The 14603-nt window shown below is 41.6% G+C and overlaps 1 protein-coding gene across 3 annotated transcripts in view; it reads right to left on the reverse strand.

Annotated features, from left to right (window-relative positions):
• The window catches only part of TOM1L2 (target of myb1 like 2 membrane trafficking protein), a 142684-nt gene that overhangs the window by 23910 nt on the left and 104171 nt on the right, over window positions 1–14603 (reverse strand). For all 3 annotated transcript variants that reach the window (XM_036739690.1, XM_036739696.1, XM_036739685.1), the window contains exons 8-10: window positions 5114–5247; window positions 1451–1499; window positions 705–828 (exon numbers count right to left, since the gene is read on the reverse strand). In XM_036739690.1, coding sequence (XP_036595585.1) covers window positions 705–828; window positions 1451–1499; window positions 5114–5247 — 307 coding nt within the window. The remainder of the gene's footprint in view (window positions 1–704; window positions 829–1450; window positions 1500–5113; window positions 5248–14603) is intronic.

The following is a 14603-nucleotide window of genomic DNA, read 5'->3' on the forward strand; positions in this document are numbered from 1 at the left end:
CATGTGCTGACGGCTATTTTCAGCTTTGGGGTGGGGGAAAGGCAGCTGCCCTATTCCTCATCCAGCCCTCATGTGTCCATGAACACATGAAGCCCCATTTTCTTTCATGTTAGCCACTTCTTTTGCCTCTACAGCCAATGAGGAGACTTTTTGTCATGTTATAGTAGCAACCTATGAATTATGATGGCTGGAAACTGGTTCCCAAAGTTCCCCATGTTGGATTGCTGGAACTAGGCAGGACATATCTACACAAGATTTATATTACTTCCCAGGAAGGGCAAATCTGAGCATGCTCCTTTTGTTACAGTTAAAACTTACCATTATACGCACAACAGTAGCAACCACTTTCATACAGTCTTATGATAAATGAATCACAGGATTTAGTGAGTTACTTAAATTTTCGGGTAGCTGCAATATAATTAAACTTATAAAGATGATTCTCTGACACAAAAACAGTAGAAAGTTTGGAAAGTTGCTATGGAACTGGAGAGGAACAAATGGACAGGTCATAAATACTGTCTAAAACAAACTCTACCATGGATTCAGAAAAATAATTATTCCCACATTCTTCTAACTGGAAAGAAGAGGTGGGTAGATATTTAGAACTCTACCCAACATAAATTCAGCAGAGAATACGGCCTCTAATGGGGGATGATGGGACTAAGGAAATTCACAGAGAGAAAGACATTAAACACAATACTTACCCAGGCCTGCCAGTTGTGAGGATAGAGAAGACGGTGGGGCTGTGTTACCCACCATTGGACTCACTACAGCTGGAGAGCCAGGACCAAGATCTATTAAATTATCTTCAGTTACTTCATTCAGGACCTGTCAGGATATCAGAAAGGCAGTGAGCCTCCTGCTCCATATTTCTTGCTACATAGCTAAAGGACAAACTGGAATAAAAGCTGGTAACCTGCAGCATGCATGTCATCTTCCAATTTTCAACAGTCTTCTGATTTTTAATGGCTTCCAGGCTGGTAGCTATCATTACCATCCCCTCACTATCCCCCCTGAGAATCAACATAGACAGCTTAGAGTAGTCAGCGCACACCAGAAATTCTCTATTCCTAATCACACAAGAACAAAAAGGGTACACCACCAGTGAAAGGCTGCCAACTCCTGAACTAGGGCAGGAGCTAGGTGGGTGTAAAAAGAAGTGAGAGGCATTCTATCAATGAGACGTTGTCAGCATAATGGGATCATACCCTCAAATTCGGAACAGCCTGTCTTTGCCTTCTCTGCTACCCCTCCCCACCTCATAGCACCTTTCTTCTTGCAAATGATTTCTTCCCGCTTGCAATTCATTAAATAAATCTCCAACTATGGTTCTCCCCAGTTAAGTGCAAACAACAGAGACCAAGGGATGGTAGAAGGAGGATGTCACCAAGGTATGATGAGAGGTAGAACCAGGCCTCTCCCAAATGCAGGATTCTGAAATGATACTTACTCCGTTACTGGTATTTTGAGCAGAACGCCCTGACCTGTACCGTTCGAACCTGGTCGGGGTGAGGGGAGAAAGAAAAGAACAAATGAGAAGAGAGATCGAACTCAACAAACTGCTCAGCTGTTTAGGTCTAAGGGAAATCTTAGTTGTCTGGGAGACAGGAGGGATCCTGGTATTACCTGCAGAGGGCAGGAGCCCCCAGTCTCTTTAGGCAGCTCATTAGGAACACAAATACACACAGGCCTCCCCAGAGTTGGGGGAGGGAAGCAGGAAGGAGGCATCCAGAGCAAACAGATGCAGATTCTCTGACTTTCATCTCACACCATCAAGGCAGGGTATTTTTGGGTGTATATGTATCAGAGGGTGGTGTGTAAAATTAGCTCATTATGAGCAATACCCACCATTTCACAGACACTATCAGATTACAGACACACCAGCCTTGGCAGCCTCCATTACCTCCCTCTGTGACCTGAGGGTACCTCAGCATCCTATCTACAAAATGAAGGTAATAATCTTGGGCCCTCTCACTATTTCACAGGAGTCTTGTCAAGAATAATTGCTTAATGCCTATAATGTGTACAGCTCCGCCCCTTTCCCCCCAAGTTCAGGGAGAAAGGTATTGGATAAAGACAGGGGCCTTTAACTATTTGGCTGGTGGTAAGTGGGTCACTTTCTCCACCTCTCTGAGGAAACAGGACCAGAAAGATGAGATAGAGACCTCTGGGACTTCTGCCTCCTGAAACGATCCATGAAAGCCAGGGAGCAGCTACTGGGTCATCCTAAAGGAAGCTGTCATTCCTGACCAGTTGCCTGGTATTGTTTGGGCTCTGGCTGGCTATAGAATCATACCTGTCCTGATCCACAACCAAACCATTCTCAAACCAAGTTGTTCATAAGACATAACTTGTGTGTGAGTGTGTGTGTGCGTGTGTGTGCGTGTGTGTGTGTGTGTGTGTGCGCGCGAGAAAGAGAGAGAGAGAGAGAGAGAGAGAGAGAGAGAGAGAGAGAGAGAATATCTATAGTTGAACAGAAAACAAAGAGGAAATGTAGTAGCTAAAAGCTCTGCACCAGACTTTTCTGTGTCATTCCGCCTATTTTTCCTTTTCTTCCAGCTCTCTGGGGCTTGCTTCTGGGGAGAAAGAAGCCTCCGTGGGTTATTTTAAAGTTGGTCTGTTATTAGCTTGTTGCAACTTCCTTCCTACACTTATCAATGTCAGAAAACTCATGTTGTGCTTTCAATCTTGATTTTTACAGGAAAGAATGGAAATGTCAAGGTCTGGATAATTTCTTCCACTGGGTATCTATTCTTATATACTTTTAGCAAGAAAAAAAGAAATATTTTAAAAGTAAAATCTAATTCTTTTAATGCAATGTGACCTCAATCTCTGATGGAATCACAAAATGCAATATGACAACGAGGCAGATTTTAAACTGATGCTCCAGTATTAATACCTTCTCCTGTCATGTGCTACAGAAGGGGACTGAATAGGTTAGAATGCACACGTCAATAATAAAGAAAAGGAAACCACTTGGTATCTTGTCAAAGAGAATGCCATCTCAAGCATTTCCATCTAGATTCAGAATTCCTGGTACCTAGAATTTGTTCTTGCTGCTTCAAGCCAACAAGAAGAACTTACTAAGTACATGGTAGGTTCTACCACTGATGGCCTTCAAACACTAAGTGTGGTGATTTCTTTATCTGTAAACGGCATGAAAAGCACACTCCAAGCTCTGCCACTCCCTACTGATACACTGGAATGCTGGGAACAGACTTATAAAAACAACAGCTAGCAAAATTCACTGAGCTTCTTGGAGGAATTATCACCATCAATTACTGCTTACTGAACATCTACCGGGCTTGCAGTACGTTGCTGCTGCTGCTGCTAATAATAGTAAGCAATAATACTGATAACGCCACCAAGGTAGCTGGTTATAAAGTACTGAAACGTGGGATGATGAGAAGAACGCTACGTTGGAGAGAGGGGTCCTGGGCCTGGCTCGCAGATTTAGAGCTGGAAGATCTTTCAGAGGGCAGCCAGTCCGATCCATTAGGCCTGGAGAAGTTTAATGACTTGCTTTAAGTCACACAGGCGGGTGTAGCTAGGTAGCACAGTGGAGAGAGTGCCAGGCCTGGAGGCAGGAAGACTCATCTAGCTGTATGCGAGTCACTTAACTCTGCCTCAGTTTCCTCCTCGGTAAAATGAGCTGGAGAAGGAAATGGCAAATCGCTCTAGCATTTTTGCCAAGAAAACTCCTGATGGGGTCATGAAGAGTTGGACACAACTGAAAAATGACTCAACCACCACGGGTCACAAAGGCAGTAAGTGACAGCAGTAAGATTGGAATCCAAGACCTTCAGCACCAAATCCAGGACCCACTCCACTGTATCACGATGCCTCTCATTCTACATACACACTTGTTAACATCCACCGGATGGCTACAGGACCTTGAGCATATTATTTAACTTCTCAGCATCTTAATGACTTCACCTGAAAAATGAATGGGTTGAACTAAAGCAGGGTTCTTAATGGTTTTTTTTGAGCCACGGTTCCCTCCGGCAGTCTGGGGAAGCCTATGGACCGATTCTCAGAATAAAGTACAAAGGATTACAAAGGAAACCAAAGGTTAGTGAAAATGAAGGTGGAATTTTTTCCCCAAGTTCACAGATCCCTTAAACTCTATCCACATTCATTGGACCCCAGAACTAGATGACAGCTATCTTCTCTTCTGGTTTTAAATTTTTAGGATTCTAAGAGGGTACAGGCAAGTCAGAGAGGTTAAGACAACAGTACTTGACATTGTGTCTTCTATCTGAACCTATATTTGTGAATTATAAAGTTGTTTTTGGTTTTTTACTCTTTCCAAGTGAAGCCTTTAAGCAAGAAAAGGGACATTCCTAATTTGTTGCTAGTATTCAGCGATGCTAGGTAGACATAAAGCAGAGAATGATAAAATGGCCTATGTACTTTCTTTTCTTTTTAAGAAAACAATTGTTTTCTAAATGTATTTTGTTTTTTACATCATAACTATTTCCTGATATCCTCCTACCCCAACTGAATTCTTCCTTATAACAAAGAAAGAGTTAAGCAAAAGCAACCAACAAAACGACTGCCTCTGATGAGGCTTAGGTTCTTTTTTCTTGCCTTTTCTTTTCCCTTCCCTTCCTTTCCCTTATTGCTTTCTTTTCCAAAGGCAGACTTTTATTACTCTCAATGGCTCAGTGTCCAGACATTCTAGACAAACTAGCATTTAAAAGCCAATCTTTTTTCTCAGCAGTGATTTTTTTATCCCTCTCAAGCTTTTAAAAGGTTCAATACCTAAGAGAGGGACTTAGAAATTATAAAAACCCTGTGTCCTACCCAACTCCCTAAACCCGGGGCGGGGGGGGGGGCAGAGGGAGAAATGAGAGCCAGGTGGAAAGGGAAGAAGAGGGAGAAAAATCAACAGAAACCTAATGGCATGTATAAAGGGCAAATACTAATTCTGCATATCAATTTCCTATGGCTCAATTCCCAGGAGAATAAGATGCATTTCACCTGTCATCTGGTGACAAATTAGCATCTCTAATGAGTATTTTCCATTTCTAATCTCTCTCCCCCTTTGTTTATGAGAAAATCCCTAAGATATTATGCCAACAATCTTTTCAGAGGGAAAAAAAGTTCCCACCTCTCATATCTGAGGAAGACGTTATTTAAGTCATCGTTCACATGCAGCAATTCCTCGGTGACCTCTTCATTAGAAACCCTGGAGATGAGTTCCACGATTCTCTGCTGCATAGCTCTACAGGTCCGGTTCAGTTCCTAAGGAATATGGGTAATACCTAGTAGTTACCATTATAGCATTTAGATAAAACATTTTTATAGCAACCTATCTACTTTACGGGTAGATTTCTGACACTTAAAAAATTCATTAGCCTGCCAAAAAATATTATTAATGTGTTTTCACTTATCAATCTTTTAGATACAAGGCATTTCTGAAGACATTTTAAAAGTGTATACATTTTAAGCAAAAAATTTCATTGCACATACACTATATCCTGGATTTATGCAGTTGTCTTCAATTTTCGTGTATGTCACAAAAATGAAAACTGATGATTAATTAGGTTGAGATTGTGCAAAATGATGGTTTTTATTAAGGGACCAATATTAAGGCAGCTAGGTGGTACAGTGGGTAGAGTGCCAGGCCTGGAGTCAGGAAGACTCATCTTCCTGAGTTCAAATCCGGCCTCAGACATGTACTAGCTGTATGACCCTGGGCAAGTCACTTAACCCTGTTTGCCTTAGTTTCCTCATCTGTAAAATAAGCTGGAGAAAGAAATGGCAAACCACTCCTGTATCTCTGCCAAAGAAAACCACAAAGAATTGGACACAACAGAAGCGACTGAACAACAATACAAACAGTGAGTTGTAAAATGGTAAGAAGTAGAGATTATCAGTGACAGAGATAATCCCTGACTCCTTCTCAAACACATACTCATAACAGTGGATATGGTGGAATGTTCTAAGAGGCTTCTAGTCACACGTCAGGAAGAGGCCTACTTCCCAACGACCTTGACTTCACCCCAAAACCATCCTCTTCCTTTAACCAGAACCTTTTACTAGTATTTCTTTCCCTATGCAGAATGATCCCTACCCTGTTCTTCCTTTTCACTGTCACCCCATTGTCTCTACCCCTTAATTCCTTCCCAGGCTATCGCCTCTACTGGCTATGCTCTCCTTCCTCTCCTCTCTGGACCCCCTGAGAAAACCAAATTGACTCTACTATGCTCTGCTCTTGCATCCCTTACTCCTTGCTAGGGTTAACAGTGATCTCTTTTTTTAAAAAAGAAACCATCAATACCTTTGGCTTTTATATTGCCCAAGTTTGCCCCTGTATCATTTCTCCTCCTCCCTCACCATCCGGAAGTCTTCCCCTTAGAACCATTTTTTTTAAAAGAAAAAGAACAAGATAAAAAAATAGCAAAACTGATGCATTAATTTAAAAAAAACCTGACAATTTATGTAATGTTTCATACCCATAGATACTACTCTTCCCTTCCCCCTCAACCTTGGCCTCTGGCAAAGGTGTTTTCTTAGGGACCAAGCTTGTTCTTTGTAATTCTGCAACATTAATTTTCAATTCTTCTGTTGTTGTTCTTTCTACTAATATTGTTGTAATATATGTATATATATACATACATGTGTGTGTACATACACACATAATGGCTCTGCTTACTTCATTTTGATTAATTTCAGTTCATGTCTTTCTATGTTTCTCATGATATTCATTTCTTATAGCACAGTAATATTCTGTTACATTCACGTATGACAGGTTTTTTTTTAAGCCATTATTCACTCAATGGTCACTTACTTTATTTCTGGTTCTTTGCTATCACAAAAAGTACTGCTATATTTTGGTGTATATGGTGCCTTTCTTTTTATCCCCTCCTTGGGATATAACAATGATATCTTAATTACCAAATCCAATAGCTTTTTCTTTCCTTATTCTTTTTTTTTTTTTTTTGGTTGAGGGAGGAAGGCAGGGCAATTGGGGTTAAGTGACTTGCTCAAGGTCACATAGCTAGTAAGTGTGTTAAGTGTCTGAGGCAGGATTTGAACTCAGGTCCTCCTGACTCCAAGGACGGTACTCTACTTACTGTGTCACCTAGCTGCCCCTTAGCCTTTTCTTTCTTAATTTTTTTTTATTCTGAACTTAACAAAAAAACAAATAAAAGCAGTATTTCTATATACATAGAACAGAAAAGGAGGATTGTATATGAAATTGCAGATCTTTGTTATATATAGCTTGTTTTTCTTTTTAAAGCACATAATAAATTAAATATGTAGCTTTCAAAGCCATCCCATTTATCTGTGATTCTTTCTGGCCTTTTTCTTACTCTCTTCTCAGTATTTTTAAAAAAGATGTTTCTAATGACTCTCTTTCCTTTTTTTTCCTCTTTTTTTCCTTTTTGGCTATTCTATCCCTCCTCATATTCTGCCCCTGAGGGAGAGAAAAAACAAAAACAAAACCTTTATAACAAATATGTATAGTAAAACAAAACAAATTCCCTCATTGGCTCTGTCCAAAAATTGTACAACTTATTCTTTATTTTCAGTATATTATCTCTCTGTCAAGAGGTAGGTAGGTAGCATGCTTTATCACCAGTTTTCTGGAATTATAACTGTCTACTGCATAGATTATAATTCTTTTTTAAGACTTTAGAATTTTTAATAATACAATTCTAATCCTTTCAAGACTGTTTACCTTTTTTTTTAAAAATTATGTACTTTTTTCAGTCAACAAAAATCTGTCTTCTCTCCTTCCCACCCTAACTTCTCCCTACTCCTAATTGAGAATGAAAAAAAAGTAAAACCACTGTCACAAACACTGAAGCAAAACAGATTTTTGTACTGGCCACGGGCAAGAAGTATTTACAGATTGGCAATTGGTGTTTGGTGATCACACTGATCAAAGCTCCTAATTCTTCCAAAGCTGTTAACTCTGCCTCAGTTCACCTAAGTCATCCTTAGTTTTTCCCTTTATCTGCTCTGGGCAGCTGGGGGTGCAGTGGATAGAGTGCTGGGCCTGGAGTCAGGAAGCTTTTGTTGTGGTTGCTATCCAGTTGTTTCAGTTGTGTCTGACTCTGTGACCCCATTTGAGGTTTTCTTGGTAGAGATACTGGAGCGGTTTGCCATTTCCTTCTCCAGCTCATTTTACAGATGAGGAAACTGAGACAAACAGGGTAAAGGGACTCGTCCAAGGTCACACAGCTAGGAAGTGTCCTGAATTCAGGTCTTGCCGACCCCAGGCCTGGCACCACTTACCTGCCCCTGAGTTCAGACCTGGCCTGAGAGACCTCCTAGCTGTGTGATCCTGGGCAAGTGGCTTCCCAGCTCTCTGCCTCAGTTTCCTCAACCATGAAATGGGAATTATAACGGCACCTACCTTCCAGGGCTGTTGTGAGGATCACACGAGATACCTGTAAAGCACAGTGCCTGACACGTAAGTGCTATTATAAACGTTAGCTATTATTTATTGGTATTATTGTTTCTTAGAGCACAATCTTACCTCATCATAGTCACTGCTATAACTTGTTCAACTTCATCTCAACTGATGGGCCCATCCTCAGACTCCCATTCCTTGTTACCTCAAAAGGAGTTGCACATTCTTAAAAGTTCGTTTTGCTTAGAAACAATCCCTCCTTGAGTATCTAGCTTCCTTCTAACTCTCTCTTCTCCCTTTTACCTATTTCCTTGAGTACCCAACTGTGGGTCTCTATTCCCCCCTCCTCTGACCCGCTGAGATGGGAGCGAGGTTGAAGCATTGGTCACTGCTCCTCATCCTCTCTTCCTTATCTGCATAGTCTATACCCCAATAACGGGAGGTAATTTTTTCTTAACTTTCCTTCTCTTTCCCCCCTCATATATTCCTCTTCCCTTCTCTTTCCATCCTTCTCTTCAGATCATCAATACATAAAAAAATCAGTCCTGGGTCTTCTATGACCCCTGATAATGACAGCGTTCAGAGGGGACACATCATCTCTCCCATATTAGACTGTAAGCAATTCGACCATGTTCATTTGTGTTTACCGTTTTATGTTTCTTTTAACTTCTGTGTTTGAACTTCAAAGTTTCTACACAGCTCTATTCTTTTCATCAGGAATGCTTGGAAGTCCTCTATTTCATTAAAGGTCCATTTTATCCCCAAGCAGTAACATACTTAGTTTGGCTGAGTAAATTATTCTTGGCTGAAAGCTTATATTCTTTGCCTTCTGGAATATTATATTCTAAGCCCTATGCTCCTTTGTAATGGAAACTGCTAACTTGTGTGTAATTCTGACTGCAACTTCTTGATCCTTGGATTCTTTCTTTTTGGCTGCTAGTTCTATTTTTTTTTCTTTGACCTGGAAGCTCTGGATTTTGGCTATGATGTTCCTGGGAGTTTCCATTTGGTGATTTCTTTCAGGAGGTTACAATTGATTCTTTCTTCTCTACTTTGCCCTCTGGTTCTAAGAAAATCTTGGCAGTTTTCTCTTAAGATATCCTGAAATACAACGTCTAGACTCTTTTTGATCTTGGCATTCGAATAGTCCAATGATTCTTAAAATTTTTTTCTTTTATTTGTTTTCAAGGTCAGTTGTTTTTGCTGTGACATAGCTTACATTTTCTTCTATGCTTTCAGTCTTTTGATTTTCTTTTAATACTACTTTTTGTCTCACAGAGTCACTGGCTTCTGTTTGGTTCAATCTAATTTTCAGGGAATTTGTTGCTTGGGCAAGGTTTCGTACATCTTGAGACAAGTTGTTAGCCCCTTTCTGAATCTTTGTTGCAGCTCCTGCTTCTTTTCCATAGCCTTTGCCTTATGCTCTTCTAGGAATTTTAGTTGAATTTGTGCCCAAGTTGTGTTTTTCTTTGAAGCTTTGTTTAAAGATATTTCGGAGTCATTCCCTTCTGGTTTGTGTCTTGAACATCCCTTGACATCATAATAGATTTTTTATGGTGGAGTTCTTTTTTTCTTTTACCGTTCTTCCAGTCTAGTTTGATTTCAAACTTGATGTTAGGACTGGGCTCTGTGTACTTAGGGAGGAAAGGTCTGGTCTGGTCCTGCTGTTGCTGGTGTATCTGAGTGTTGTCATTCCATTTTTGCAGGCACAGCTTAAGCTGGAGAGCTGCATGCTTTTAGTCCTCCTAAAGTGGTATGATCCAGAGCAACATCTGACTGCTGCCCCTCTGGTCTGGGGTCTGCAAGTTTCTGACCTTGGTTTGGTCTGGGCACTAGAACTCTGCTGACTGATTCAGCCACTATCAGACAGGTGGGAAAGTCTGCTAATCCAGTCACAAGACGGTAGGCTTCTCTGTGGCCTGGGATTTCTGTTCTGGTTATTCCTCCATAGGCTTCAGATTGTGCTATAAAGTGGAGCTGAGACTCCACCCTGCTCCTGCTCTCTCAGCCATACAACTGCTCGCTTCAGAACTCAAGCTTCTCCTCACCCTAATTCATTCTCTGCAGCTATCAAGGTGATTTTTCTAAGGCATGAGTCTGACCATGTACATACCCCCTGTTCATGAGTTCTGGTGACTCTCTGCTACCTGTAGAATGAAGCAAATCCCTCTCTTTGGCATTTAAAGCTCTTCATAACCTGGCTTTTAGATACTTTTCTAGTCCCCCACATGCATCTGGTGACCCAACAGTACTGGCCTACTTGCAGTTCTTCACAAATGACCCTCCATCTCTCACCTCCACACCTTGACTCTGAGAGGCCCCTAGCCTGAAACATTCTACCCCTTTACTTTCACATCCTGGATTCCCTGGCTTCCTTCAAGACCCAGTTCAGGGTCTACCCTCTACAGACTTTCCCCAGTCTCCTCAGAGGCTAGTGTCATCCCCTCTTAGATCACCATCTATTGTGTGTGTGTGTGTGTGTGTGTGTGTGTGTGTGTGTATGTACTTTTGTACACCTAGTTATTTACATGTTTTTTTTCATTTAAATTTATGCTTCTTGAGGACACAGCCTGGTTTTGCCTTTTTTTGTATCCCCAGGTGCATAGCAAGGGTTTAATAAATGTTTGTTGCCTGACTGCCCTGCCCATTAAGAACTTTTATTTATTTTTAACATCAGATTACTTCCTCAACATAATTCTCCTCCCAATATTGAACCCTTCTTTTTATTAAAGAAAAATTTGAACAAAAGTCCCCCACTTGACAAAGGGATCACATCTGACTGTCAGTCAAATAGTTTATACACCACTTCATAATGTAGTCCTACAGCCACTCTACTGAAAGGAAAAACTGTGTTTTCTTATTTTTTTCTCTGAGACCAAAACTAGACCTCTTGATTTTGCTATCACTTCTTCAATTGTCACTCAAGGGTTTGGGGGAGCCTTATTTTTTATATCCCCAGTGCTTGGTGTTTGCATTGAGTGCAGAGCTGCTTTAGAAGATATTTGAATTTAATATTTGATGCTTTGCCAATTGTTTCCACATCTACCATTTCATCTCACAACGACCAAGGCAGACACCAGAGCCAGAATTTTTGAGAAGTGACACAGTCAGATCAAGAGATAAGAAAGACTGTCCCAACAGTGGTATGAAGGATAAACCGGGGGCAGGAAAGAGTGAAGGTGGTAAGACCTTTTGGGAAGCTATTGTAAAAGTTGAGAGATGGGAGTGAATGAGATTGCCAAAGGGGAAAACGTAGAGATAGATCAGAAGAAGACTGGGATACTTCTGGGAAACACACATATTCATTGGTAGGGAAGGAGATGAAGCAGTAAAGGATAGAGCAAAAGAGCAATTAGAGAGGTAAAAGTAGAACCACAAGAGTATAATATCTGAAGCTGAGTGAGGAGAAAACAGAACAGGGTGGATCAATAGTGTCAAAGGGCTAGGTGGATGAGGCCTGAAAAAAAGGCCACTGGATCTAGCAATTAAGAGATTACTGGTGAATTTAGAGAGGGCAATTTCACTATGTTAGTGGTGATGGAGGTCAGATTGCTAGGCTTTGAGGAGAGATTAAGGAAATAAAAATGACAGAAGGAGTCTGGGAGAGGGAGAGAGAAGGGAAGGGAGGAAAGAGAGGAGGGAAGGAGGGAGGGAGAGACAGAGAGAAAGGATTCACTAAATAAGCTAGAGTAACAAGAGTTCACATTTATATGATGCTTTAGGACTTTACATACCTTGATCCTCATAACAACTCTATGAGATAGATACTATTATTACCTCCCCTTTAAAGATGGAAAAACTGAGGGCTGAACTCAGAGCAATGGGTAGAAGTTATGAAGAAGCCAATTTAGACTTGACTTCAGAAAGTTTCCTAACAATTAGAGTTTTCCTGAATGCAGAATAAGCTGCCTCAAGAGGTGGCAGGCTCTTCTTTCTTGGAGGTTTTTAAACACAGGCTGGACAACCACTTTGTCAGTTATGTTATTGTGGGGATTCTTTTCATACTATTCAGGTGCCTTGCAACTCTTTTAAAATTTTTTTTCAAATATTTTTTCCAATTACATATAAACATTTTTAACATTTATTTTTTAAAATTGTTTTTTAAATTCTATGAGTGGGTGGGAGGAGAGAGAGAATGACTGCTAAGTAACATCCCCAAAAGGAGGGAATTGGATGAGGGCTCAAGTCATGGGATTAGCCTTGAGGAGGAATAGGACTATGTACTTTTTTTTGATGACTAGAAGGAAAGAAGAGGGAGCAGGTGCTGGTTGCTAAACAGTTTCAAGGAAAGAAGGAGGGTTGAGGGAGATCATGTGGGGTGGCCTCAGTCTTCTCAGGGGAGGATGAGGCTAGGTCATTTCTTTTGAGTATGTGTGTGTATGTGTTGGGGGGAAGGTTGGAGGGGTGGTCTAGGGATAGTGGTGGAAAGAGAGAAAAAAAGATTTAGAATGGTTACTTTGGGAAATCTGGTAATGAGTCACTATGGTAGAAGAGAAGCACTGTCTAGCAGTAGGTGGTGTAATTGATAGAGCACTGGGCCTGGAGTCAGGAAGACCCAAGTTCAAATTGGGTCTCAGACATTTCCTAGCTGTGTGATTCTGGGCAAGTCATGTAATTTCTGTTTGCCTTAATCCACTAGAGAAGTAAATGGCAAACCACTCCAGTATCTTTGCAAAACAAACAAACCCACATTCACCATGGTTTATGGAGTCATGAAGAGTCAGACAGAACTGAACAACAACTATAGCACTGAGGGCCCCGCTGAGCTCATGCACCACAAATGTGTAGAATAAGACATCAGCTTGATTTGTTTTCTCTACCCGTTATTAGCAGTCACGGAAGAAGAGAAATCGAATGAAGCAGATTATTTGGGGTTGAAGATTTGAAAGTGGGGAACGAGAGAAAATCTGTGGGCCAGCGAGATTCTAAGGTATGACCATTAGAGTTGTAGTGTGGGGAGGTGTTCAAGGTTAGGTATGGAGACAAGTGATGCCAGAGTCAGGGGAAAGTGATTGAGAGCAAAGATCAAGAGCCTAAAGATTCAGTCTTTAGACTGGAAGGGACTTCCAAGGTTTTCTAGTCTGCTCCCTCATTTCAAACCTGATGAAACTGAAGCCAAGGGAAGTTAAATGACTTGCCCAAGTAAACAGCAGAGGGGGATTAGAACTCAGGTCCTCTGACTCCAGAACCCACGCACATTTCACTATACTAGGCTTACTCCTCTCCAATGATGACTTGAGGTGTGGGAGGCCCTCAGATATTTTTTTTGGAGGGGGGAAGGCAGGGCAATTGGGGTTAAGTGACTTGCCCAAGGTCACACAGCTAGTAAGTGTGTCAAGTGTCTAAGGCTGGATTTGAACTCAGGTCCTCCTGACTCCAGGGCTGGTGTTCTACTCACTGTGCCACCTAGCTGCCCCTCAGATACTTTTTTTTAACAGCTGGGGGCAACCACTATCCTGTGGCTATCTCTACCCATCTGGATTGTGTATGAGAGATTAGAGAACTCTCCAACTATAATGTAGGGACGGATCTAAGAGAATACAATGGTACTACTTTTAGACTCTCACTGCTAGATTTTTCTCTTTGCTAACCTGTCCTCAAAATTTCATCCTCTTTTCACTATCAAGGCTGTAGCTATCAGTTTTGGCTCCTGGGAAAAGTAAGAGTGAGGACTAAAATCACAGGACACAAAGCCCTGAGAGGGCACAGGTCCCAGGACAGACCTCATACCAGAGAAAGGGACCCCAGTCATAATCAAGTTGGGGAGGTTGCTGCTAGAGGAGGAAGCAGAGCCTGGCAAGGCCGGAAAGAAGCTCATATGGGGTGCAAAAAGGCCTCAGGATGCTATGTCAGCTGATGTATACCAGCTTTCACCTTCACTGTGTCATGAGTGAACTTCGTCCAAATGATTCACAGTCTAGTGAATCAAGGGGAGGGAAAATCTGTTTCCAAGAGAGTTTGGTACAGGGGCTCCTAACCTGGGATTCATAAGAACTCCTGGCTTGGGGAGAGACTACCCCTGGCTCTTACCAATCCCCAGGAAATACAGAAGGTGAGGGGGAGAGGAGGAGGCAGGGACTGTCTCCTAGACTTCAGAGGAGGCGAGTATATTACTGTGGTTGAGCACCTGTGGAGGTCAGCAGACTGACCACCAGAAACTGTGGAGAGTGGTGGCTATAAGGGCTTAGCAAGGGAGCAGAGGCAGCTGGCCACAGACTGGGGTAGAAGAGGTCTT

This window comes from Trichosurus vulpecula, chromosome 1 (genome assembly GCF_011100635.1).
Source record: "Trichosurus vulpecula isolate mTriVul1 chromosome 1, mTriVul1.pri, whole genome shotgun sequence".
In the NCBI taxonomy this organism is placed as follows: Eukaryota; Metazoa; Chordata; class Mammalia; order Diprotodontia; family Phalangeridae; genus Trichosurus; species Trichosurus vulpecula.